The sequence below is a fragment of the Ailuropoda melanoleuca genome, chromosome 5 (assembly GCF_002007445.2).
Source record: "Ailuropoda melanoleuca isolate Jingjing chromosome 5, ASM200744v2, whole genome shotgun sequence".
Lineage (NCBI taxonomy): Eukaryota > Metazoa > Chordata > Mammalia > Carnivora > Ursidae > Ailuropoda > Ailuropoda melanoleuca.
This window is the reverse complement of record NC_048222.1, coordinates 26,664,710-26,689,336: the sequence shown is the minus strand read 5'-3', so window position 1 is coordinate 26,689,336 and position 24,627 is coordinate 26,664,710. Positions and strand designations below refer to the sequence as shown.

The following is a 24,627-nucleotide window of genomic DNA, read 5'->3' as shown; positions in this document are numbered from 1 at the left end:
GAGCACAAGCTGGTAGAAGAGGGAGAAGCAGGCTCCCCACTGAGCAGGGAGCCCAACACGGGGCTCAATTCCAGGACCCTGGAATCATGACCTGAGCCAAAGGCAGACACTTAACTGACTTAGCCACCCAGGTGCCCTACACTGTCTTGATTACTATAGCTTTATAATGAGTCTTGAAGTAATGTAGTATCAATCCTTTAGCTCTGTGTTCTTATGGTAGACTGGCTATTCTGGCTCTTTTGCCTCTCCATATAAACTTTAGAATCATATTGTCAATACAAAATAACTTGCTGAGATTTTGAATGGGATTGAGTTAAATTTAAAGATCAAGTTGGGAAGAACTGATGTCTTGACAATATCAGGTCTTCCTATCCATGAATATAGAATATCTTCTCATTTATTTAGTTCTTTGATTTCTTTTTTTTTTAATTTTTGATTTTTATTTAAATTTAATTAACATATAGCATATTATTAGTTTCAGAGGTAGAGGTCAGTGATTCATCAGTCTTACATAATACCCAGTGCACATAACATCAAGTGCCCTCCTTAATGTCCCTTCACCCCCTCCCCTCCAGCAACCCTCAGTTTGTTTCCTATGATTAAGAGTCTCTTACGGTTTGTCTCCCTCTCTGATTTCATCTTGTTTTATTTTTCCTCTCTTCCCTATGATCCTGTATTTTGTTTCGTAAGTTCCACAAATGAATGAAATTATATGATAATTATCTTTCTCTGATTGACTTATTTCACTTAGCACAATACCCTCTAGTCCATCCATGTCATTTTAAATGGCAAGATTTCATTTTTTTGGTGGCTGAGTAATATTCCTGTGTGTGTGTGTGTGTGTGTGTGTTTGTTTACATACACACTACATCTTCTTTATCCATTCCTCTGTTGATGGACATCTCTGCTCTTTCCACGGTTTGGCTGTTGTGGACATTGCTGCTATAAACATTGGGGTGCAGGTGCCCCTCCGCATCACTACATTTGTATTTTTGGGGCAAATACCTAGTAGTACAACTGCTGGGTTGTAGGGTAGCTCTGTTATCAATTTTTTGAGAAACCTCCATACTGTTTTCCAGAGTGGCTGTACCAGCTTGCACTCCTACCAACAGTGTAAGAGGGTTCCCCTTTCTTCACATCCTAGTCAACATCTGTTGTTTCCTGACTTGTTAATTGTAGCCATTCTGACTGGTGTGAGGTGGTATCTTATTGTTGTTTTGATTTGTATTTCCCTGATGCCAAGTGATGTTGAGCATTTTTTTATGTGTCTGTTGACCATTTCTATATTTTCCTCGGAGAAATATTTGTTCATGTCTTCTGCCCGTTTCTTAATTGGTTTTTTGTTCTTTGGGTGTTGAGTTTGATAAGTTCTTTATAGATCTTGGATACTAGCCCTTTATCTGATAAGACATTTGCAAATATCTTCTCCCATTCTGTAGGTTGTCTTTTGGTTTTGTCGACTGCTTCCTTTGTTGTGCAAAAGTTTTTTATCTTGATGAAGTCCCAATAGTTCATTTTTGCCTTTGGTTCCCTTGCTTTTGGAGATGTGTCTTGCAAGAAGTTACTGCAGCTGAGGTCAAAGAGGTTGCTGGCTGTGTTGTCCTCTAGGATTTTGATGGATTTCTGTCTTACATTTAGGTCTTTCATCCATTTTGTGTCTATTTTTGTGTATGGTATAAGGAAATGGTCCAGTTTCATTTTTCTGCATGTGGCTCTCCAGTTTTCCCAACACCATATGTTGAGGAGACTGTCTTTTTTCCATTGGATACTATTTCCTGCTTTGTTGAAGATTAGTTGACCATAGAGTTGAGGGTCCATTTCTGGGTTCTCAATTCTATTCCATTGATCTATGTGTCTGTTTTTGTGCCAGTACCATACTGTCTTGATGATTACAGCTTTGTAATAGAGCTTGAAGTCTGGAATTGTGGTGCCACAGCTTTGTTTTTCTTTTTCAACATTCCTTAAGCTATTCATGTTCTTTTCTGGTTTCATACAAGTTTTAGGAGTATTTGTTCCATTTCTGTGAAAAAAGTTAATGGTATTTTGATAGGGATTGCATTGAATGTATGGATTGTTCTAAGTAACATAGATATTTAACAATATTTGTTCTTCCAGTCCATGAGCATGGAACATTTTTCCATTTCTTTGTGTCTTCCTCAATTTTTTTCATGAGTGTTCTATAGTTTTCTGAGTACAGATCCTTTGCCTCTTTGGTTCGGTTCTTTGATTTCTTTTATCAGAGTTTTGTCAACTTCCACTTGTTCATTGCTAGTATGCAGATGGTCCCTGACTTACGATGGTTTGATTTCCAATTTTTTTACTTTAACACATTCAGTAGAAAGCATAATTCAAATTTTGAATTTTGATCTTTTCCCAGGCTAGTGATGCAGTAAATACTCTCTTGTGATTCTGGGCAGCAACAGTGAGCCACAGCTCTCAGACATGTAATTGTGAGGGTAAACAACCAATACACTTACAACCATTCTGTACCCATACAACTATCCTGTTTTTTGCTTTCAGTATAGTATTCAAGAAGTTACATATTTTGTTTAACACTTTTTTAAAAGTTTTTATTTACGTAAGTAATCTCTACACCCAATGTGGGGCTCAAACTCATGACCCTGAGATCAAGAGTCACATGCTCTTCTGACTGAGCCCCTCAAACTTTATTATGCCCCTCAACACTTTATTATAAATTTGTCCCAGTGTGAGATAATTTTGCCCAAGTGTAGGCTAATGTAAGTGTTCTGAGTATGCTTAAGGTAGGCTAGACTTAGCCATTGTGTTTGGTAGGTTATGTGTGTTAAATGAATTTTTTTTTATCAAAACCACAATGAGGGGATGCCTGAGTGGCTCAGTCGGTTAAGCGTCTGCCTTTGGCTCAGGTCCTGTGATCGAGTCCCTGCACCCTGCATTGGGCTCCTTGCTCAACAGGGAGCCTGCTTCTCCCTCTGCCTGCTCTACCTGCTGCTCCCCCTGCCTGTGCACTCTCTCTCTCTCTTTCTGACAAATAAATAAATAAAATCTTAAAAAAACCCCACCATGAGATACCACCTCACATCAGTCAGAATGGCCAAAATTAGTAAATCAGGGAACAACATATGTTGGAGAGATGTAGAGAGAGGGCACTGTTGGTGGGAATGCAAGCTGGTACAGCCACTCTGGAAAACAGTATGGAGTTTCCTCAAAAAATTGAAAATAGAGCTACCCTACAACCCAGCAGTTGCACTACTAGGTATCTGCCCCAAAGATACAAATGTAGTAATCCGGAGGGGCACCTTCACCCCAATGTTTATAGCAGCAGTGTCCACAATAGCCAAACCGTGGAAAGAGCAGAGATGTCCATCGACAGAGGAATGAATAAAGAAGATGTGGTGTATATATACAATGGAATATTAGCCATCAAAAAATGAAATCTTGCCATTTCTAATACGTGGATGGAACTAGAGGGTATTGTGCTAAGTGAAATAAGTCAATCAGAGAAAGATAATTATCATATGATGTCACTCGTATGTGGAACTTGAGAAACAAAGCAGGATCATATAGGAAGAGAAGAATAAATAAAACAAGGCGAAGTCAGAGAGGGAGACAAACCGTAAGAGACTTTTAATCATAGGAAACAAACAGTTGCTGGAGGGGAGGGGGGTGGAGGGATGGGGTCACTGGGGGATGGACATTGAAAAAAAAGACTTAAAAAAAAGAAAGCCAAAAAAATGCATTTTTGACTTAACAGTATTTTCAAATTATGGGCTTACTGAGACATAACCCTGTTGTAAGCTGAGGATCTAAAGAGGAAAGTGATTGACTTATATATTAACCTCATATCCTACAACCTTGCTATAATCGCTTGTCGTTAGTTCCAGAAATTTTTATTGTTGTTGATTCTTTGGATTTTCTGCATAGAGGATCATGCCATCTTTTTTTTTCAAAGATTTTTTTTATTTATATGACAGAGAGAGAGAGACAGCCAGCGAGAGAGGGAACACAAGCAGGGGGAGTGGGAGAGGAAGAAGCAGGCTCTCCCAGCAGAGGAACCCAATGTGGGGCTCGATCCCAGGACCCTGGGATCACACCCCAAGCTGAAGGAAGACGCTTAATGAGTGAGCCACCCAGGTGCCCCGAGGATCATGCCATCTGTCAACAAACCCAGTTTTATTTCTCCCTTCCCAATCTGTATACCATTTATTTCCTTTTTTCCTGTCTTATTGCATTAGCTTGGACTTCTAGTAGGATGTCGAAAAGTGATGAGAGGGGACATCCTTGCCTTGATCCTGATCTTAGCAAGAAAGCTTCTAGTTTCTCACTATCAAGTATGATGTTAGATGTGGGCTTTTTTGTAGATGTTCTTTATCAAGTTGAAGTTCTCTATTCCTTGTTCACTAAGAGGAGATTACTCCTCGTTCACTGAGATTTTTTAAAATCATGAATGGGTGTTGGGATTTTGTCAAATACTTTCCATGCACCTATTGATATGATCATGTGGTTTTTCCTTTCTAGCCTATTGATATGATGGGTTATGTTAATTGATTTAAAAATGTTGGACTAGCCTTGTGTGCCTGAGATAAATCCCACTTAGTTGCAGTGTATTGTTCTTTTGTACATTGTGGATTTGATTTGCTAATATTTTGTTGAGGATTTTTACATGTATGTTCATGATAGATAATGATCTGTAGTTTTCTTTCTTGTAATATTTTTTTGGTTTCGGTGTTAGGGTAATGCTGGCCTCATCGAATGAGTTAGAAGTATTCTTCTGCACCTATCTTCTGGAAGAGATTGTAGAGAATTGTTATAACTTCTTACGTAAATGTTTGGTAGAATGCACCACTGAATCTATCTGGGCCTGGTGCTTTCTGTTTTGCAATGGAACATTATATTGGAAGTATCTAATAGCCCAGGGCATCTTAATGCATTAAGTTATGTCTCCCTAGTCTCCTCTAATCTGTTGAGTTTCTTAGTTTTTACCTATTTTCATGATCTTGAGAGTTTTGAAGACTACTGGAAAGATAATTTGTAGAATGTCGCTCAGTGTAGATTTGTCTAATGTTTTCTCATGACTACATTGGGTAATAGATTTTAAGGAAAAATACCATAGAGGTAAAATGCCCTTCTCATCACATCATATCAGGGGGTGCATGATATCAACATGAACTTTAACACTTGGTTAAGCTTATTTCTGCCATGGTTTCTGTACTATAAAGTAGTAACTTTGCAATTAGTAGTCATTTTTTCTTTTCCACATTCTGTTCTTTGGAAGTGAGTCACCAAGTCCAACCCACATTCAAGGGGAGGGCAATCAAGCTCCACTTCCTGGAAAGGGAATTCTCTTCATATTACTTGAAATTATTCTGTAAGGACGATTTGTTCCTTCTCTCCCCATTTTCAAATTTATCAATCATTTATATATTCCTGTATGAACTCAATATTTTTAAAAAATATTTTGGGTTATAATCCAAACAGTGGTTATTTTGCTGCTCATACTGTTGCAGCCCTGCTCACAGGGAGCTCTTTCAGGTTGGCTCCTGTGTCTCTTTGACATGCCTCCCTTTTGGGGGAGGTACACTTCCTTTCTGGCATTGCGAGATATTCCAGGCTCATCCTGTATTTTTTTCTGTCTTGGACATAGAATTAGCTTTTTTTCTAAGGAACTCTGGTTCCTTTTATCGGAGAATGACATTTAGAGACCAAGATCTGGGTATTGGGTGCTCATTTCACTTTTCTAAAGAGGACACAGAGGCTTCAAGAGCTGCTCAAGCTCACACAGGCAAGTAAGCGGCTCCCATTTCAGCACCACATTGGAGTTTGTTCCGTGCAGCTTTTAGCACCCGATGTTTGGTGGCCAGTTCTCCATACATGTCTTTATTTGCTAAAGCTGCTGCGTTTTCAGTCTGTAGGGCTTAGACATTAACAATTTAATTCCCTAATATTTGGAGACTTTACTAAAAGAAAAAAAAATCAAGTTTCTGAAGAAGTTTCATTTACAAAATTGGCCAGAATGGGCAAAAGGAAAAAGAGAGTGGAGAGGGGAATCACTTATATTTTTCCTTCATGTGGAATAGTTCTCTGTTCCTGCTGCTCTTTCCATGTCCCTGGGCCTGGGAGAAAGATGGCTTTCCCAGATTATGAGAGAAAAATGATATGGAAACATCTTCATCACTTCCCCCAGCCCTTCAGCTTCTGCTCTGGCTGTTCCCATTCTCCCTCCCAGACTCCTGGCCCTTAAGCCTTTCCTTCCTCCAACCTCAGCTAGAGCCCAGCTTCTCACCTAGAGCTTGCTCCTCAGTGGGAAAGGAGCCATTCCTACCCCCGGAGGGCAGAAAAGGAGAGAGAGAGAGAGGTCGGAGCCTGAGGCTATGATGGAAGAAACAGCAGAGATGAAGGAGGTTGGAGCAAGAAGGACTTTTGAATGAGGGTGAGATCAGAGGGGTACTGAGGACATTCCCAGAGTCTCCATTTAGGGGGGTAGCAATGGGCCTTGGGTACAGGGGCAGAGGGCGTGGGCTGGGCCTGGATGAGATTCACCCCCACCCTTACCCCGCCGTGATATTACCTCACCCCGGTCACATCGGCAGCTCCTTCAGACTCAGGTGTTCCACAGGCAGGGGTATCTTGGCTCCTCTCCATGAAGGATCTCTACAGCTGCCCAGCCCTAGTGTGTCTTGTTCCCCCCAAGCTGAATCCCCCTGAGTCCACAGTCAGCTCTTTCCCTTTCTGCAGCTGGGTCAGCATGTCGGGAGGCGAGAAGCAAATTCTCAGCTTTTCCGTGTGATTGTCCTCAAGGTCTTTCCTGTCAGTCACCACAAGCTTGGGAGGACTCTGAATGTAGGAGAGATACAGCAGACAGAGGAATGGGCTTCCCATCCCTGCTCCCTCCCTCCTCTCCTAGTCTTCCTCCACACACCAGTGCCTTCTTTCCCTCCCAGCTCCAGGATTCCTACAAGCCAGAGTAGGAAAGGGAGGACTCCAGAACTCTCTGTCAGACGTCTGTCTGTCCATAAGTGTGCACACCTCCATTCCCATTGAAGTTTTAGCGCTTGCCCAGTGCAGAGCCTGGGTATGTACAGAGCTTGATTCGGAATTGTTCTCCCTTCAAATACCTCCATGACTCAGTTTCTCACCTACTTCAAGTCTGCTCAAATGTTACTTCATTGAGGCCCATGCTGATCACCTTATCTATCTTATTCTGTACTGATTTCCCTTGCTTTTTTTTCCTTTTAATTCCAGTATGGTTAACATACAGTGTTACATTAGTTTCAGGTGTACAACACAGTGATTCAACAATTCTGTATATTATTAGTGCTCATGACGGTAAGTGTACTCCTTAATTCCCATCACCTATTGACCCATTCCCCCCCCCCCGGTAAACATCAGTTTGTTCTCAATAGTTAAGAGTCTGTTTCTTGGCTTCTCTCTCTCTGCTTTTTCCCTTTGCTCATTTGTTTTGTTTCTTAAATTCCACATATGAGTGAAATCATATGGTTGTTTTCCCCTTTGCTTAGCATTATATGCCCTAGTTCCATCCATGTTGTTTCAAATGGCAAGTTTTCATTATTTTTTATGACTGAGTATTCCATTGTGTAATATAATGAGTATGTTCCATTGTGTGTGTGTATACACACACACACACACACACACACAAAACACACCTTGATCCATTCATCTATTGATGGACACTCTTGGGCTGCTTCCATAATTTGGCTATTGTAAATAATGCTGCAATAAACATAGCGGTATCCTTTTGAATTAGTGCTTTCGTATCCTTTGGGTAAATACTGAGTAGTGTGATTACTGGATCATAGGATAGGTCCATTTTTAATTTTTTTGAGGAACCTCCATACTGTTTTCCATAGCGGCGACACCAGCTTGCATTCCCACCAACAGTGCGCGAGGGTTTCTTTTTCTTCACATCTTTGCCAACTACTTGCTGTTTCTTGTGTTTTTGATTTTAGCCATTCTGACAGGTGTGAGGTGATATCTCATTGTGGTTTTGATTTGCATTTCCCTGATGATGAGTGATATTGAGTATCTTTTCATGTGTCTGTTGGCCATTTGTATGTCTTCTTTGGAGAAATGTCTGTTCTTCTGTTCATTTTTTAATTGGCTTGTTTTTTGGGTGTCGAGCTGTATAAGTTCCTTATATATTTTGCGTACTAACCTTTATCAGATCTGTCATTTGCAAATATCTTCTCCCATTGAGTAGGTGGCTTTTTAGTTTCATTGATTAATTCCTTTGCTGTGCAGCAGCTTTTTATTTTGATCAAGTCTCAGTAGTTTATTTTTCCTTTTGTTTCCCTTGCCTCAGGAGACATAACTAGAAAAATGTTGCTATGACCGATGTCAGAGGAATTATTGCCTATGTTCTCTTCTAGGAATTCTATGGTTTCATGTTTCACATTTAGGTCTTTAATCCATTTTGAGTTTATTTTTGCATATGATGTAAGAAAGTGGTCCGGTTTTATTGTTTTGCACGTAGCAAAAGAAAAAAAAAACTGGTCAGTTTTCCCAACGTCATTTTTTGAAGAGACTGTCTTTTCCCCGTTGCATAGTTATTACCCTCTTTGTCTAAGATTAATTGGCTCTATGACTGTTGAGTTTCATTCTGGGCTCTCAATCTTGTTCCATTGATCTATGTGCCTATTTTTGTGCCAGTACCATGCTGTTTTTTTTTTATACTGTTTTGATTGCTATAGCTTTGTAATATAACTTAAAATCTGGAGTTGTGATACCTCCAGCTTTATTTTTCTTTTTTAAGATTGCTTTGGCTATTCAGGGTCTTTTGTGATTCCATACAAATTTTAAGATTGTTTGCGCTAGCTCTGTGAAAAATACTGTTGGCATTTTTTTTTTAAACCTATAAGTTTTATTCTTCTGCTTGCCCTGCCTGGTACACATAATTTTCTCCCTATTCAGACATTTGCAAATATATTCTTATTTAACTTGATCACATTTACAACTATAAATCAACTTTACAGTCATTTACAACTATAAATCATTCATCTCCCCACCAGAATGTGAAGTCACACTCTTCTCCTCAATCAGAGTCAGTGAGAGTCGTGAGACTGCTGCTGAGGTCGTTTGCTGGCCACAGGAGCCACAATATTCAGGCACTGTGCATCCCTCTTCTAGTTCTGTGGGATCCTGTCCCAGGGTGACTGCCCACCTTCTTACAATCTATGAATGAAATGGTAAATTTCACCTCTGCCATTCCCCCAGTAATTGACAAGGGAGGAAAACCAGGATGACAGCAGCAGGCGGGGGGGGGGGGGGATTATTTACTTGGAAAAGTAGAGGAGAGAGAAAACTAGAGAAAAGGAAGAGATCTCTGGGGCAAGAACCACACAGTGGCTCCTGGTCCAAGTGTATGTCAAACCTTGGGGGGCCACAGGAGACCCCTGGCTGGCAGAGTAATACCCTTGTCCTTGGAAGACTTCCTATTCTTCACAGCTCAGATGAATCCTGAGGACCAGGCTCCCAAATCCTTTGTTGTTTGGAACCCAGGATTAGCATCTTCCATCTGACTGTCCCCTCAATAGCTGATACCACATGGCACAGAAAGGATGTAGGTGAGGATGGTATGTCTTTCCTAGTCCGTCTGTCCTTACGCATATTCCAACCCTCGCTGTGAGGCTCGCCTCTCAGGAGGATGGCGCTCCTTATTTCGTGGCGAAGATGGAGTGAGAAATGCTGAGAAGAGCCTGTGGGGTGTCATGATCCCCAGCAAATCCTCCTTCCAAATCATTCCTTTCCAATGGTCTGAACATCCATCTTTGTCAATCAGAGCTTTCACTTTGGCACTCTATTCTATGTCTAGTTGGCATTGGCAGTCGTGTGAGGACCACGCAGTCTGTAATTCTGTGCTTCCTGGAGCAGGCATCATGAAACAAGTAGCAGAATATCCAGATACTACGTTTATCTCTACACGGAATCCACAGGCCCTTCCTCAGTCAGTCTTTCTGCTGTCCAAAATATTCCCCGGATGGTTTTCAGACAAATCTGATCATGTCACTCTTAGGACCTTTCCATTGTGCCCCAATGTTCCAAACCCTCCATAATGGCGACTCTGCCTACCCCTCCAGCCCTACTCCTGTTGGCATTTTGATAGGGATTGGATTAAAGCTGTTTTGGGTAGAATGGACTTTTAAACAGTATTTGTTCTTCCAATACACGAACAGGGAGTGTCTTTCCATTTGTTTGTATCATCTTCAATTTCTTTCATCAGTGTTTTATGTTTTTCAGAATACAGGTCTTTCACTTCCTTGGTTAAGTTTATTCCTAGGTATTTTATTATTTTGGTGCAGTTGTAAGTGGGATTGTTTTCTCTATTTCTCTTTCTGTTGCTTCATTACTAATGTATAGAAATGTGATTTCTGTATTACCACCCTATTTAATAGTGCCACTTCTCCCACCGCCTTGCATTGTCAACTTTGCATTATCTTTTCCTCTACATCTCCAATCACTATCTAACACACTGTGAAGGGTTCTTTTTCAAAGATGGCCTTAACAATATTTTCCACCCCTCATGCTCTTTTGCAATGTGACCTCACCATCTGTCTAGAGGTGGGGCCTAATCCCTTCTTCTTTAGTCAGTGACTAGTTTTGATTACTAGAACATGAGAAGGTGACACTGCTTGACTTCTGAGGTTCTGACATAAGATGCCTTGTGACTTTTTTTTAAAGATTTATTTTATTTATTTGAGAGGGTGGGGAGGGGCAGAGGGAGAGACTCTCAAGCAGACTTCTTACTGAGTGGGGAGCCTGACGTGGGGCTCTATCTCATCACCCTGAAATCATGACCTAAGCTGAAATCAAGAGTCCATCTCTTAACCGACTGAGCCAACCAGGTGCCCAGATGCCTCATGATTTCTGACTTGGCTGCTTGAAATACTCCCTCCTGGAACCCAGGTGCTGAGCTGGGAACAACCACGCCATGTGCAGAAGCAGGTGGAAGAGAACCTAGATCACCCTGCCAGTAGCCCTGGCAAGCTCCCGGCTCTTGACAGTACTGCCTGCAGCCTCATGAGAGAACCCTCTTTTTCCTTTTTTTAAAAGATTTTATTTATTTATTTGAGAGAGAGAGAGCATGAGTGGGGTGAGGGGCAGCGGGAGAAGCAGGGAGCCCATGTGGTGCTCGATCCAGGGACTCCGGGATCATGACCTGAGCCAAAGGTAGATGCTTAACTGACTGAGCCACCCAGGTGCCCCATGAGAGAACCGTCTTGAATGTTCTGGACCAGATGGGCCTCCAGATGACTACAGCCCTGACCATGTCACATGGAGCAGAAGAGCTGCCTGCCGAGCCCAGTGAATGTATACAATGAGAGCTAATAAAAAGGTAGCTTTATCTGGGGATTGTTAACCAGCAATCGATAACAGGAACACATACTATATAATACCATAATAATGCTGTTATTATGTTTTTATTTATTGTCTGTCTTTCCCATCAGACTGTAAGCATCAGGAGAGCGGGGTTTTGTCTGTTTTGATTAAATGATTACCAGGCCTAGAATCATGCCTGGCATAGAGACATTCACTAAGCATTTGTGAATAAATGAATACACGCTGTGACCAGATTCCTAAAAGTGGGTCTGAGCCTGAAAGAGCTTGGTGGTATTTGGTTTTGGAGGTTGTCTCAGTCTGTTTGGGTGTTCATCGCAGAACACCACAGATTGGGGGGCTTACACAACATACTCTCTGGAGTCTCTTTCCTAAGGACTCGAATCCCATTCATGAGGGCTCTACCCTCATGATCTAATCACCTCCGAGAGGCCCCAGCTTCTAATACCATCATACTGGGGACCAGATTTCAACATATGAATCTGGGGGATGGTGCACATCCAGTCTATAGCACCATGGTAGCAGTGGGTCAGTGGTCAGGGTAGAAATGAGATTTGGGACTGGGGGTGCAGCATGAGTGTCTATGTGCAGGGGTTAGGAGTAGCAGAGAACAGGGCCTGGGGGTGCAGTCTCAGGGTCCGGGTGCTTGGGGAAAGGAAAGATGTAGGACCAGACTCCTCGGCAGTGAGTTATGGAAGGGGTAGGACTGCTACTGGGAAATGGGCGGTCAGGACCCCGGGTCCCATTGCTGAGGTCCTTGTAGCCCATGCTGGTGTCCGGCCTACACTGCATGTTCAGCACACAGTCCTCAGGGGCTCCTTAGCTTGTCATAGAGGAGGAAGGGACAGCTGAAGGCTGTGACAACTGGCTGGCTCTGGTCTGGCCTCAGCCATGGTCATGAGGTACTAACACAGGGAGTGGGACCCTGAAACCCCAGGGTTGGTCCCTCCAGGGCTGGCACTGCATCTACCCTTCACTCTCTAGCACCCAGTCCAGTACCCAGAGAGCCCTCTCTGAAAACAAACAGGTGTTCCTTAGGCTAGCCCTTCCCATGCCACTCTTCTCCCTGACTCCTTCTTCCTTCCTTGGAACCTCTTCCCCTCTGATGTCCTTATTTACACCCCAGCCTCACTTCCCCAGGAGCATCCTCCCCTTTCTAGACCCAATGCACTGTGGGCTTCTGCCCCTCATCCTTCATGCCATGTCTTGAGACTTAAGAACTGAGTCCAGCCCCAGACGCAGCAGCAAAAATAAGTGACAGGGACTTAGGAGTCCTGGGTCCTATCTTTGGAGACAGGGCACTCAGTTTCTTTGTGGGGTCCACCCCAGACCCGGGAACCAGCTGTTATTGCCTGGAGAACTTGCTGTATCCTAAGAGCAGAATCAAGGGTCACGCAAGGGAAACATCTATGGAAACATCGATATTATTTTGGATTTTGGGAAACATTTTGCACCCCAACCTGACAAAGACAAAAGCCTTGCTCTGGCGCTGGGAGTAGAGGGAGACCCTGGGAGGTCCTGGCTTAGCAAAAGAAAGGGGAGCTGGGTCTTCCAACCTCATCCCTGTGACCACACGAGGGCGCTGCTGCGCTGCTCCTGAATTCTGACTGAGCAGCCTGGGAAGGTCTGGGCTTAGGTAAGTGGCTGGGGGAGGCTGACCTGAAGGCTGGCATCAATAGGGGTACAAAGAAGCTTCTGAGCAGCCCTGGACTCCACAGGTGTCAAGGTCAGGAATGGGGCAAGGACTGAAGGAGAGGAAAGCTCAGGTGAGCCATCTATGAGGTTTCTGCCTCTCCGCTGTGACCTCTCTCTCCAGCAACTTGATGACAACACCCAGGAAAACCAGAAAGAAACATTTGCTTTTCCTATTTCTTTCCAGTACTACTACTACTACTACTACTAGTATTACTATTACTACTACACGACTATTACTACTATGACGACTATTACTACTACGACGACTATTACTACTACGACGACTATTACTACTACGACGACTATTACTACTACGACGACTATTACTACTACTTCTTCGTCCTCTCCTCCTCCCCCTCCTTCTTCCTCTCCTTCTCCTTCTCCTTCTTCTTCCTCATCAGCCTCCATGCCCAGTGTGGAGCCCAACGCAGGGCTTGAACTCATGATCCTGAGATCAAGAGCTAAGTCGAGGTCAAGAGTTGGATACTTAACTCACTGAGCCACCCAGGCACCCCTCCAGTACTCCTTCTTGGTGTCAACAATAACATCTGAATTAATTTTTCTCAGGAAGGATACACGAGGAGTTGGTCATGTGCATCTCTGGCAGGGTCCTGGGCTCCTGGGGTCTTGGGAGGGAGGAAAATTTCCTACAGCAAGCCCTTTGGAACGTCTTGAATGATCTCTTTAAAATATTTTACATTAAAAAAATCCTTTCATCTGCATGACCTTTGCCAGTTAACATCCAGTTTACACAGCTGTGTCTATGAGATGGGCCCCGATCTAGGCCCTCCACTGCCTGGTTCCTCCAGCACGCCCAGGGTGTTCACACCTCAGGGCCTTCAGTGCTGTTCCAGGCTGGAAAACCTGTGGGAGGCAGCACTTCCTTCCCTGACATTCTCCTCCACTGTCCTCTTTGAGAGGCCCTCCCTGCACCACCACTGCTTGTGGAATCTCCCGCCTCCCTCTCACCTCTGCCCTGCCCTGCTTTTGTTCAGACCCTGCTCACTGACACACATTTAAAAAAAAAATTATTTGAGAGAGAGTGAGAGTGAGCACGAGTGGGGGCAGAGAGAGAGAGAGAGAGGGACAAGCAGACTACCCGCTGAGCAGGGAGCCCCACACAGGGCTTGATCCCAGGACCCTGAAATCATGACCTGAGTCAGAGGCAGATGCTTCATGGACTGAGCCACCCAGGTGCCCTGAAACACATTTTAAAGTATATTTAATTGCTTATTGTCTGTCCCTCCTTGAGAATATAAGTTTTATGAAAACAAGAATAGAGGTTTTTATTGTTCACAGATGTATTTCCATGGTCTTGAAAGTGCCTGGTTGTTGATTTTATTTTATTTATTTATTTATTTTTAAAGATTTTATTTATTTGACAGAGATAGAGACAGCCAGTGAGAGAGGGAACACAGGCAGGAGGAGTGGGAGAGGAAGAAGCAGGCTCATAGCGGAAGAGCCTGATGTGGGGCTCGATCCCATGACGCCGGGATCACACCCTGAGCCGAAGGCAGATGCTCAACCGCTGTGCCACCCAGGCGCCCCTGGTTGTTGATTTTAAAACATCTGTTGAGTGAATGAACTAGTGAATGCACATTCAGACTGACGCACTCACAAACATACACACTGCTACACACATGCACATGTACACCGTCACCCGCACATGTACACCGTCACCCACACCCATACTCACACACACAGCACGTAACAGCACTCCAGCCGGTCTCAAGGGTTAACACACACCTTATTTGCTGACCTAAGGCCCTTGATCTGTAACAGAATTAATTTACTCTCTTTGAGATTTGCAGACCACTGGCTTTGAGGAGTGAAGGACCAGAACTTTCCCAGGCTGCAGTGTGTTGGAAGCTGCCTTGGCTTTCTGATTAGCCTAGCAGTTCTTTTAGCCAAATGTTTTTCTTTCCTTGAGGTCACACAGATGATTTTACTGACCTCCCTCCCAGAAAGAACAGAGTCCCCGGGACATCATGAGACAAGCACCAGCCCCCCTCACCCGACCTCCTCTCCTCACACTGAGACCGTCTCAAGTCCGCACGTGATCAAGAAATGCTGCAGGCCACTGCACTCCCTTGGCTGATTAACCATCCTAACCCCTTAGAAACCCCTGGGCCGGGCAGAAATCTCAGAGCTGGCTCTTGGACAAGAGCCCTTCTGCCAGGTGGACGGCCTCCTGGATAAAGCTCAAATTCCTTTCCAGTCAGAACTCCTGTCTTGAGTAAGGATCTTTCAGGCTACGAGCAGCTGAACTTGGGTCCAGACACATACACACACGTAAACATCCTGACAGCACTTTCTTACACACATGCACGTGAAGCCTAATTTTCTTTCAGCATTATGCTGTGAACATGTCCCATGTCGTTATGCATTATTTAAAAAAGTTTCTCCAAATTATTATAAAAATTTCAAAGATACCTAAAGTTTGAAAGAATAGTACCTAGCACCCTAGATTTAATCAATTTAATATTTCCCTTATATATGTAATAAATTCTATTTCTATAATTTTTGCAGAAATTTTTGAAAAATTACTTGCTGACGTCATGACCCTCATCCCCAAATACTTCGTTTTCATCCCTTAGAAACTTTTTTCCACGCAATATTGTTATACTGAAGGGAATAAGTGTAATTTCCTAATATAAAATGTCAAAGTAATATGAAATTCTCTTAATTATCCACCGAGAGTCTTCTACTTGGAGGAGAGGGGAGCTCAGGGTCACTAGGGCCCATGCTGAGGTTTCCGTTGCTTCCAGGCAGCCCTCTCTCTAGGCCCTTGCTGGTAACAGCAGGAAAACTGAAAAGTAGAAGCATTTTCTTCTATTCCCTACTTCTCAGTTTTTTGAAACTCAGTTTTTTAAAAAACAAAACCATCTCTTTTTGGGAACAGATGCTCACCGTCTATACCTACTCCACAGTGTGGATGTGCAGGGTTACAGGACTAAGATCCCAGCTCCTCCAGGCCTCCTGACCCTGGGGAAGGCATTAGAGGGGTCCCTGTGCTGGGCTTATACCCGGCCCCAGAAGCTTCTCTCCCAAAGCCGGTGGCAGGCAGAGCTGACATCCTGTGTGAGTGCATTCCTGCCCCACAAGGGTCAAGAGTGAACCCATGGACTTCGCTTGACCCCAGGGATTGCCTCCCATAACCTGGGGGTGGAGAAAAGCTCCATATAATAGAACTAAGACCCAGCCACCCAAACCTCCTTGTCCCGTTGAACAGAGCCCAGGTGAGCACTCTAAGCCCCAGCTCCTCCCCATCATCTCTCACATACTCACCACCACCATCTGCCTGGAGACCACCAGGATGCAGTTCATTATGTCCTTTCCTCACCTGTGTCAGTCACCCCTGGTCCCCCAGATATCCTGCACTCTCACTCTACAAGGCTCTGCATACTCCTGTCCTGCCTCCTCTCACGCCCCCTCCCCAGTTCCTGAAATTTCCATTGCGTCCCGTGGAATGCTCGGCCATGATCAGCAAATATCCAGAGTCCTCTCAGGATGGTCCCATCACCTCACAGCTCTGACAGAAACCAGTTCCCCCCCCCCCCAGGACCCGGCTCCCTGTGCAGTCCTCTCCCATGGGGTGTCTCCTCTCCCATGGACCTGGCACCCCTGGGCTGGGAGGTGGGTCACCCTCAGGACATCCAACCCTCCTCCCCATTCTTCTTTCTGCTAATGATCTTATTTCTACGTCACCGAGCTCACTGAACACATTAGAGGACAAATGTACAGATTTCTCCCACCATCTACTCCTGTCCCAGCATCTGTCCCTGTGTGATGAGCCTTCCAGTCTTTTAGCACAGTGACCCATCCGTGCTGGCGCCAGTCAGAGCCTGTCCCTCTGCTGCTCCCCTAACCTCATGCCTTCTTGCCTACTTATAGGTACTGGTCCGTCAATTCTTCCCCTGTTCTCTTTTTCATCATCACTGTTTGTTCTCAACTAGATTATCGTGGGGGCCGTGAGAAGACACATCCTGACCCTCAGCTTGAGTGAGTGTGACTGATCCATGGCCCCAGCTGTGTGCTCTCAAATCTGATGCCATGTTTGCTCTGAGACGACCTTTCCTGTGGAATTCCTCCAGCCAGTGCTTGAGAACAGAGGAAACTGAGGCAGGACTTTTCCTCTTCTGCAGGTTGACTGAGGCTCTGGGGTTCCCGGACACCCTGATGAACTTGCCTCACTCTGCACTGGGTCTAGGACACTTCCAGCCAACCTTCCCTCTCTGTCTCCTTCCATCAGATTCAGACTTGCATCAAGATTTGCTCTTCTCCCAGCCTTTCTGGCTCCTTCCCCATGTCTTCTCACAAGGGTCTCTCCTAACAAATTCCTGGCATTATCATGCCGTAGTGGTGTCTGCTCCTCCCAGGACGCTGAAACACAAGTGGCATGAGGAATGGCCCAAGAACGCAGGCACGTGGGGCGCCTGGGTGGCACAGCGGTTAAGCATCTGCCTTCGGCTCAGGGCGTGATTCCGGCGTTATGGGATCGAGCCCCACATCAGGCTCTTCCGCTATGAGCCTGCTTCTTCCTCTCCCACTCCTCCTGCTTGTGTTCCCTCTCTAGCTGGCTGTCTCCATCTCTGTCGAATAAATAAATAAAATCTTAAAAAACAAAAGAATGCAGGCACAAAGATGGGGATTGGGGATGAGCTCACACACTGCCTGGCAGACCAGGAGGCCACCGTCCAGGCTCCAAAGGAAGCCTGAGCTGCTGCAGGGGCTGCTGGAGGTGAGCTGAGAAACTGTCCTGGCCTGGGAGAAAGCTGTGGCAGGTGGGATGCTAGAAGCCAGTGGAAAATAATGGGACGGGGGGGAGGCTGTAGAATCAGTGGTGGGGTGAGGCCTCATAGAAAGATCACAGGAATCTGAGGGCTCTTAACAAAGCTTTGCTGCTAGTGTGACAGCCTGTGCAGTGGCTTATAGAGGTTTTTTTAATTTTTGATTTTTCTTTTTTAGCAGAGCAAGCAGCAAAGTTGATTAGAGTGCAAGAACGCTCTGGAGATGTGAGAGCCGGCTGGCTCAAGGGACAGCTGCCAGAGAGGCCTCTGTCTCCTGTGGAGGAAGGTCAGATAGAATCGGGTGGGAGCCGAAGACAGAATGTGAGGACCAGAGCTCTAGAGATATTTAGACACCCAGCCAAGGCCAACCTACTATGTGAAAGTCAGGGGAAAACCCAAGATTCTGCGAACTGGAACAAAGTTATCCTGGATGCTATGGGCATACATAGAGGCTCCCCTTCTCTAGTAATGGCCAGCTTTTTCACTATGTTAGAAGGTGGTGCAGAAGGGTTACCTCTATGAGGCAATGTGTATCTTTGCAAGAACTAGCCAGCTGATACCTGTAAGAGCCTAAGAAGTACTCCTTGGATTGGATTTTGAGGTGTTCAACCAGGGCGAGAATGTCAGGCTGGACAAACAAAAATTCATTGGCTTGGAGGTACTTTCTCAGGGCATGGGTTTATCAAGGACCCCAGGGCGTGGGGCAAACTTATGGCTGGGGCGGCTCTTCATAGCCCAGAAAAAATGATGTCCAACTTCAGTGAGGTAAACATGATTTGGTTGCCCTGCAGAGGGTAGAGTGTGGGATAGAGTCTGAAGGACTGGAGGAATTGTGTGAAGCCAGAAGACCCACCAGAGGGTATGTTCCGCAAGAGGACCCAGAAGGCTCACCTTTCACAGAAGCCAGCCATCGGGAAGGCGGTCGTACGAGGGCTTGCATCACTAGGGAGTTGGGGGTGTTGTGTCTTCTGCAGGCTGGGATGACAGTAGGAGAGGGGGGTCCTAAAGTTGACTCATTAATGTCCATGGGGAGGGTATGGCCCTGGAGAGAGAGAGGCTAAGCAGTGACAGTTAACCTGTGAAGACAGAGGCCACAATGATTGTAATAACTCCAAGGGGCAGAGACCTCCGTGTGGCGCTGTGCCCACAACAGGAGGAGAAAGTGCGTCCAGGGCCAAGGGGTGTGGCTCCTGAATTTCCGTCACTGGGGGGTCAGCCGCTGAAGGGTTTTGCACTTTCTGTCACCACAATTCTGGAGTCTGTAAAGCGGGAGGTCCCGGTTCCCGAAAGGGAGACGTTCTTACAAGGGGACATGACGAGGGTCCCATGGTCCTATACAGTATGGTTGTCTCCAGGCACTTCGGACTCCATGTGCCTGGACCAGCAGAGGGGAGGAGTCCCCTCTTGCGGAGGTCGGAGTTATTGACCCTCGTGTGCATGATGGGGAGGGGCTGTTGTCCCACAATGGGGGCAGGAGGACTTTTTTTTTTTTTAAGATTTTATTTATTTATTGGACAGAGAGAGAGAGAGAGAGCACAAGCAGGGGGAGCAGGAGAGGGAGAAGCAGGCTCCCCACTGAGCAACAGGCCCAATGCGGGACTCGCTCCCAGAACCCTGGGATCATGACCTGAGCCGAAGGCAGCCGCTTCACCGACTGAGCCACCCAGGCGCCCATGAGGACAGGAGGAATATGTGTGGAATCCTGAAAGACTTGGGTGTCTCCTGGTTCCCCCTTGCTCCACTGCAACTGTGAATGGACACGCGGAGCAACCAAACAGAGAAGGGTTTGATTTCTAGTGGCCCCGATTCCTTAGGTGTAAGGTTTAGGTCATATTCCCCAAGTCAGCTGCAAGGACACTCCCTCCTGTGCCTGGAAATCTCCAAAGCATTTGTGCAGAGGCCCTGCATCCATGGGGTATTCCCAGCCAGTGACTGGTCACAGAGCGAAACTAAGGCAGGCTTACTTCTGGGACACAGGGGCTGCTCTGATGGGTGACTGTGCTTGAGGACTCCCTGCTGTGTACCAGGAACAGGTTTATTTCTTAGGAATGCAACAGACAGAAATAGCCCGAAGTCCCTGTGCTCATGTGCCTTACGTTCTAGAGGCTTCCCAGGAGTGAGATGGAGCCCTTGGAGCATTTTCAGTGAAGACATGACCTAACCTGACTCACATGAGCAGAATCACTGCCCCCTGTGGGGAGAAAGGCCCTGGGTGGCAGGTGATGGGGAGGCACCAGGGCCCCAATTCAGGAGTGAGACGTGGTGGAGACTGAGGGGAGGAGAGGGCCTGAGGGATGAGAGAGACACAGAAAGGGCTGGAGATGCAGGATGAGGAAGAGAAGCAAAGGGAACGAATTCTAAAGTGTAATTCTCAGTTTTAAATATGTTGTTATATAGATTTTTTATTAAATCTATATCTACAGTTCTTAGCAAGATATTCTTTGCATTTAGTATTTACTATATTCTGTGGGGTTGCCTGAAAACCAATTGCCTCCCTATGTTAATCAGTTTAACACATGTCTAGATAAAATATAAAATATGTCTAGATAAAATATGTGTTTAGATAAAATATGCACACTTCTTAGACAAGAATAATGCATACCAATGGCAATGCAGCAGCCCTGGTGAACATGGAACATGGCAACTTCGAGGTGCTTCCAGTTTGTACATACTGTGCTTCCATGTGCCTCAATGTGTTGAGGATATGAGCGGAAATCACACAGACAAATTTAGGGCTATGGAATGAAGATTGTTTTAAGAAACAAAACAGAGGATAATAGGGGGAGGGAAGGAAAAATAAAATAAGATGGAATCAGAGATGAAAACCAACCATAAGAGACTCTGAACTCTAGGAAACAAACTGAGGGCTGCTGGTGGGGAGGTGGGTGGGGGATGGGGTAACTGGGGTGATGGGCATTAAGGAGGGCACGAGATGTAATGAGCACTTGGTGTTATATAAGACTGATGAATCACTGAACTCTACCTCTGAAACTAATAATACACTATATGTTAATTAATTGAATATAAATAAAACAATAATAATTAAAAAAAAGAAAAGAAAAGAAATAGCTTGACCTGCTGGTGCTTACCAGCACCTGTGAGGAGTTAGAGCTAAATTATCTCAGCTCTGTGAGACAAAAGCTCAGAGCTTTGTGGGAAATAGAAAACAAGTACCTACAAAGCTTTACTAGGCGGTGAGAAGGGGCCTGGGAGCTCAGAGGGATTCCTTCCAGCTGGAAGTACCATTGGGAGATGAACCTTGAAGAAGAGTAGAACTGGGGTGTGTGGAAGAGGGGACTGGGTTGGGGGATGAGCTGGGTGGAGAAGCAGACATATGGAACTCCCAAGAATATCCAATTATTAAGCCAGTGTGAGCAGACAGCTTGAGGAAGGTAAGATGTGAAAGGGAGTTTGGGGTCTGTTTGTGGGGAGTTAGGAATATGAAACTAAAAAGTTTGGGCTTTAATTGGAGCCACGAGAGTTGTGTTGTTTTTGTTTTGTTTTGCAAGTGTTTTATTTTTTTAAAGATTTTATTTATTTATTTGATAGAGAGCACAAGCAGGGGAGTGGCAGGCGGAGGGAGAAGCAGACTCTCTGCTGAACAGGAAGTCTGATGCAGGACTCGATCCCAGGACCCTGGGATCATGACCTGAGCCAAAGGCAGACGCCTAATGACTGAGCCATCCAGGTGCCCTGTAGGTGCTTTTTAAAATTAATGTTTTTTACTTTGAGCTAATTGAAGACTTCCATGCAATTATAAGAAATAATAGAGAACCTGAGTAACTTTTAGTCAATGGTAATACCTTGCAAAACTGTCGTCAGTATTACAACCAGGATACTAACATTGATACCATCCACTGCTCATATTCGGATTTCCCCAGTGTTACTTGTACTCATCTGGGTATGTGTTTGATTCTATGGAATCTTATCATATATGTAGGTTTGTCTATCTATAACCGCTGTCACGATATATCCCAAAGATTTTGTCTTTTTTTCTAATAATTTTTTAAAAAAGATTTTTACTTATTTGAGAGAGACAGAGAACAAGCTGTGGGGATGGGCAGAGGGAGAGAGAGAGAGAAAAGCAGACTCCCCGCTGAGCAGGATGCCCAACACTGGGCTCCATCCCAGGACCCAGAGATCACAACCTGAGCCGAAAGCAGATGCTTAACCAACTGACCCACCCAGACACCCCTTTTCTAACAATTTTATACTTTTAAATGTTACGTAAGTTCCATTATATATTTTATTTTATTTTTTTTAAGATTTTATTTATTTATTTGACAGAGATAGAGACAGCCAGCGAGAGAGGGAACACAAGCAGGGGGAGTGGGAGAGGAAGAAGCAGGCTCACAGCGGAGGAGCCTGATGTGGGGCTCGATCCCATAACGCCGGGATCACGCCCTGAGCCGAAGGCAGACGCTTAACCGCTGTGCCACCCAGGCGCCCCCCATTATACATTTTAAATTAATTTTATAGGGGCGCCTGGGTGGCACAGCGGTTAAGCGTCTGCCTTCGGCTCAGGGCGTGATCCCGGCGTTATGGGATCGAGCCCCACATCAGGCTCCTCCGCTGTGAGCCTGCTTCTTCCTCTCCCACTCCCCCTGCTTGTGTTCCCTCTCTCGCTGGCTGTCTCTATCTCTGTCAAATAAATAAATAAAATCTTAAAAAAAAATAAATTAATTTTATAAAGTGAGAGATTTAGCCTTGAGTTTTTTGTTTGTTTGTTTGTTTGCTTATGTGTTTTTATCTATGGATGTCCAATTGCTCTAGCACCATTTATTGAAAAGACTATCCTTTTGCGTTGAATTGCCTTTGTGCCTTTGTCAAAAATCAGCTAAGCATGTGCGTGGGCCTATTCCTGGGTTCTCTATTCTGTTCCATTGATTTATATGTCTATTTCTCTGCCAATATTACACTGTCTTAATTACTGTAGCTAAATCATAAGTCTCAATATCAAATAGAGTGATTCTTTTCACTTTACCTCTCCTTTTCGAGTGTGTTAGCTATTCTAGGTACTATGCCTTTCCATATAAAGTTTAGAATAAGCTTGTCTATGCCTACAAAAAACCTTACTGGGATTTTGGCAAGAATTGCATTAAACCTATAGATCAATTTGGAGGGAATGACAACTTTACCAAGTTGAATCTTTTTTTTTTTTTAAAGATTTTATTTATTTATTTGACAGAGAGAGAGACAGCCAGTGAGAGAGGGAACACAGGCAGGGGGAGTGGGAGAGGAAGAAGCAGGCTCCCAGTGGATGAGCCTGATGTGGGGCTCGATCCCAGGACTCTGGGATCACGCCCTGAGCCAAAGGCAGACGCTCAACGACTGAGTCACCCAGGCGCCTCCCAAGTTGAATCTTCTTATACATGAACATATTATGGCTCTATTTAATTTGATTTCTTTTATTAGCATTTTGTAATTTTCAGCATTCAGATCCTTTATGTGTTTTGTTAAGTGTATACACAGTATTTCTTTGTAACAACTATAAATAACATTGTGTTTTTAATTTTGGTTTCCATGTAACCTGTGTTACTATATAAAAACATCCATTTGGGGCGCCTGGGTGGCACAGCGGTTAAGCGTCTGCCTTCAGCTCAGGGCGTGATCCGGCTTTACGGGATCGAGCCCCACATCAGGCTCCTCCGCTATGAGCCTGCTTCTTCCTCTCCCACTCCTCCTGCTTGTGTTCCCTCTCTCGCTGGCTGTCTCTATCTCTGTCAAATAAATAAATAAAATCTTAAAAAACAAAACAAAACAAAAAACAAAAACACATCCATTTATTTTCAACCTACCTGTGTCATTAAATGTGAAGTGAGTTTCTTCTCACTTCAAACACCAAACCACAACAAAACAAAACAGCAGTTCGGAGTCACAGTTATGCTGTCTGACAAAGTGCAATTTAGGAGCTTTGTGAGTCTTGATTGCAATGTTGTGTAGACATTTCTGCACGAAGGGGCAAAACCACTTCACCGATTAGATTCCGATGTTCAGGGCTTATCAAGATTGTGCTACCACTGTCGTTAATTAACAAAAAGGAAACTGATATCTATGAGATTCTCTACCTGGGGCTTTCAATCATCGTAACTTCAGGCTTAAAAGAGAAAATCCCTGTCCCTTCATCTCCATTCCCAAGGCAAGCTCACTCTCTGGCATCCAATTTCTTGGGGGGTGACTTTTCTTTTAGAAGAGTACGGAGGAGAAGTAAGGAGTAGGAGTTCAGCTCAAGTGAGGGATTCCAGGAACGGAAAGGGACAAAAAGGAGCTGATCTCAGCCTGTTGTCTCTCCCAGAAAAACAATGGGTCAGGCCTCAGGGAGACGGTGAGACAAAAAGCACTCTGTGCAGGTAGAGAGGAACCTGGACAAAGTCCCGAGTCTCCTGGAAGTCCTGGCTCTGAAAGTCCCAGGCCTGAGAGCCTGGGGTGTTTGGGGGACGGAAACCGAGTCCCTTACTTCGCGCATTTCTTTTCCAGCTCTCACAACCTGGGTCAGGTCGTTCTGCCTGGATACTCATGACGAAGCCTCAGCGCGCACTCCCATTGCGTGTCCGGTTTCTAGAGAAGCCAATCAGCGTCACCGCGGTTCCCGGCCTGTCAGTGCCACCGACCTGCCGGGACTTACATTCTCCAGACCCTAGGGATGCGAGTCGTAATGCCCCGAACCCTCCTCCTGCTGCTGTCAGGGGCCCTGGCGGTGACCGAGACCTGGGCGGGTGAGTGCGGGGGCGGGAGGAAAGTGTCTCTGGGGCGGAAACGAGGGGACTGCCGGGCGGGGATCCGGGACCCCCGGGGAGGTGCCTCTCCGCTG

At 45.1% G+C, this 24,627-nt stretch overlaps 1 protein-coding gene across 1 annotated transcript in view; it reads left to right on the top strand.

Moving 5' to 3' along the window:
- The first annotated feature begins 24,403 nt into the window (after positions 1 to 24,403).
- LOC109488766 (saoe class I histocompatibility antigen, A alpha chain-like) overlaps positions 24,404 to 24,627 on the top strand; it is a 79,110-nt gene continuing 78,886 nt past the window's right edge. The window contains exon 1 of the mRNA XM_034660460.1: positions 24,404 to 24,532. Coding sequence (XP_034516351.1) covers positions 24,460 to 24,532 — 73 coding nt within the window. The 5' untranslated portion in view covers positions 24,404 to 24,459. The remainder of the gene's footprint in view (positions 24,533 to 24,627) is intronic.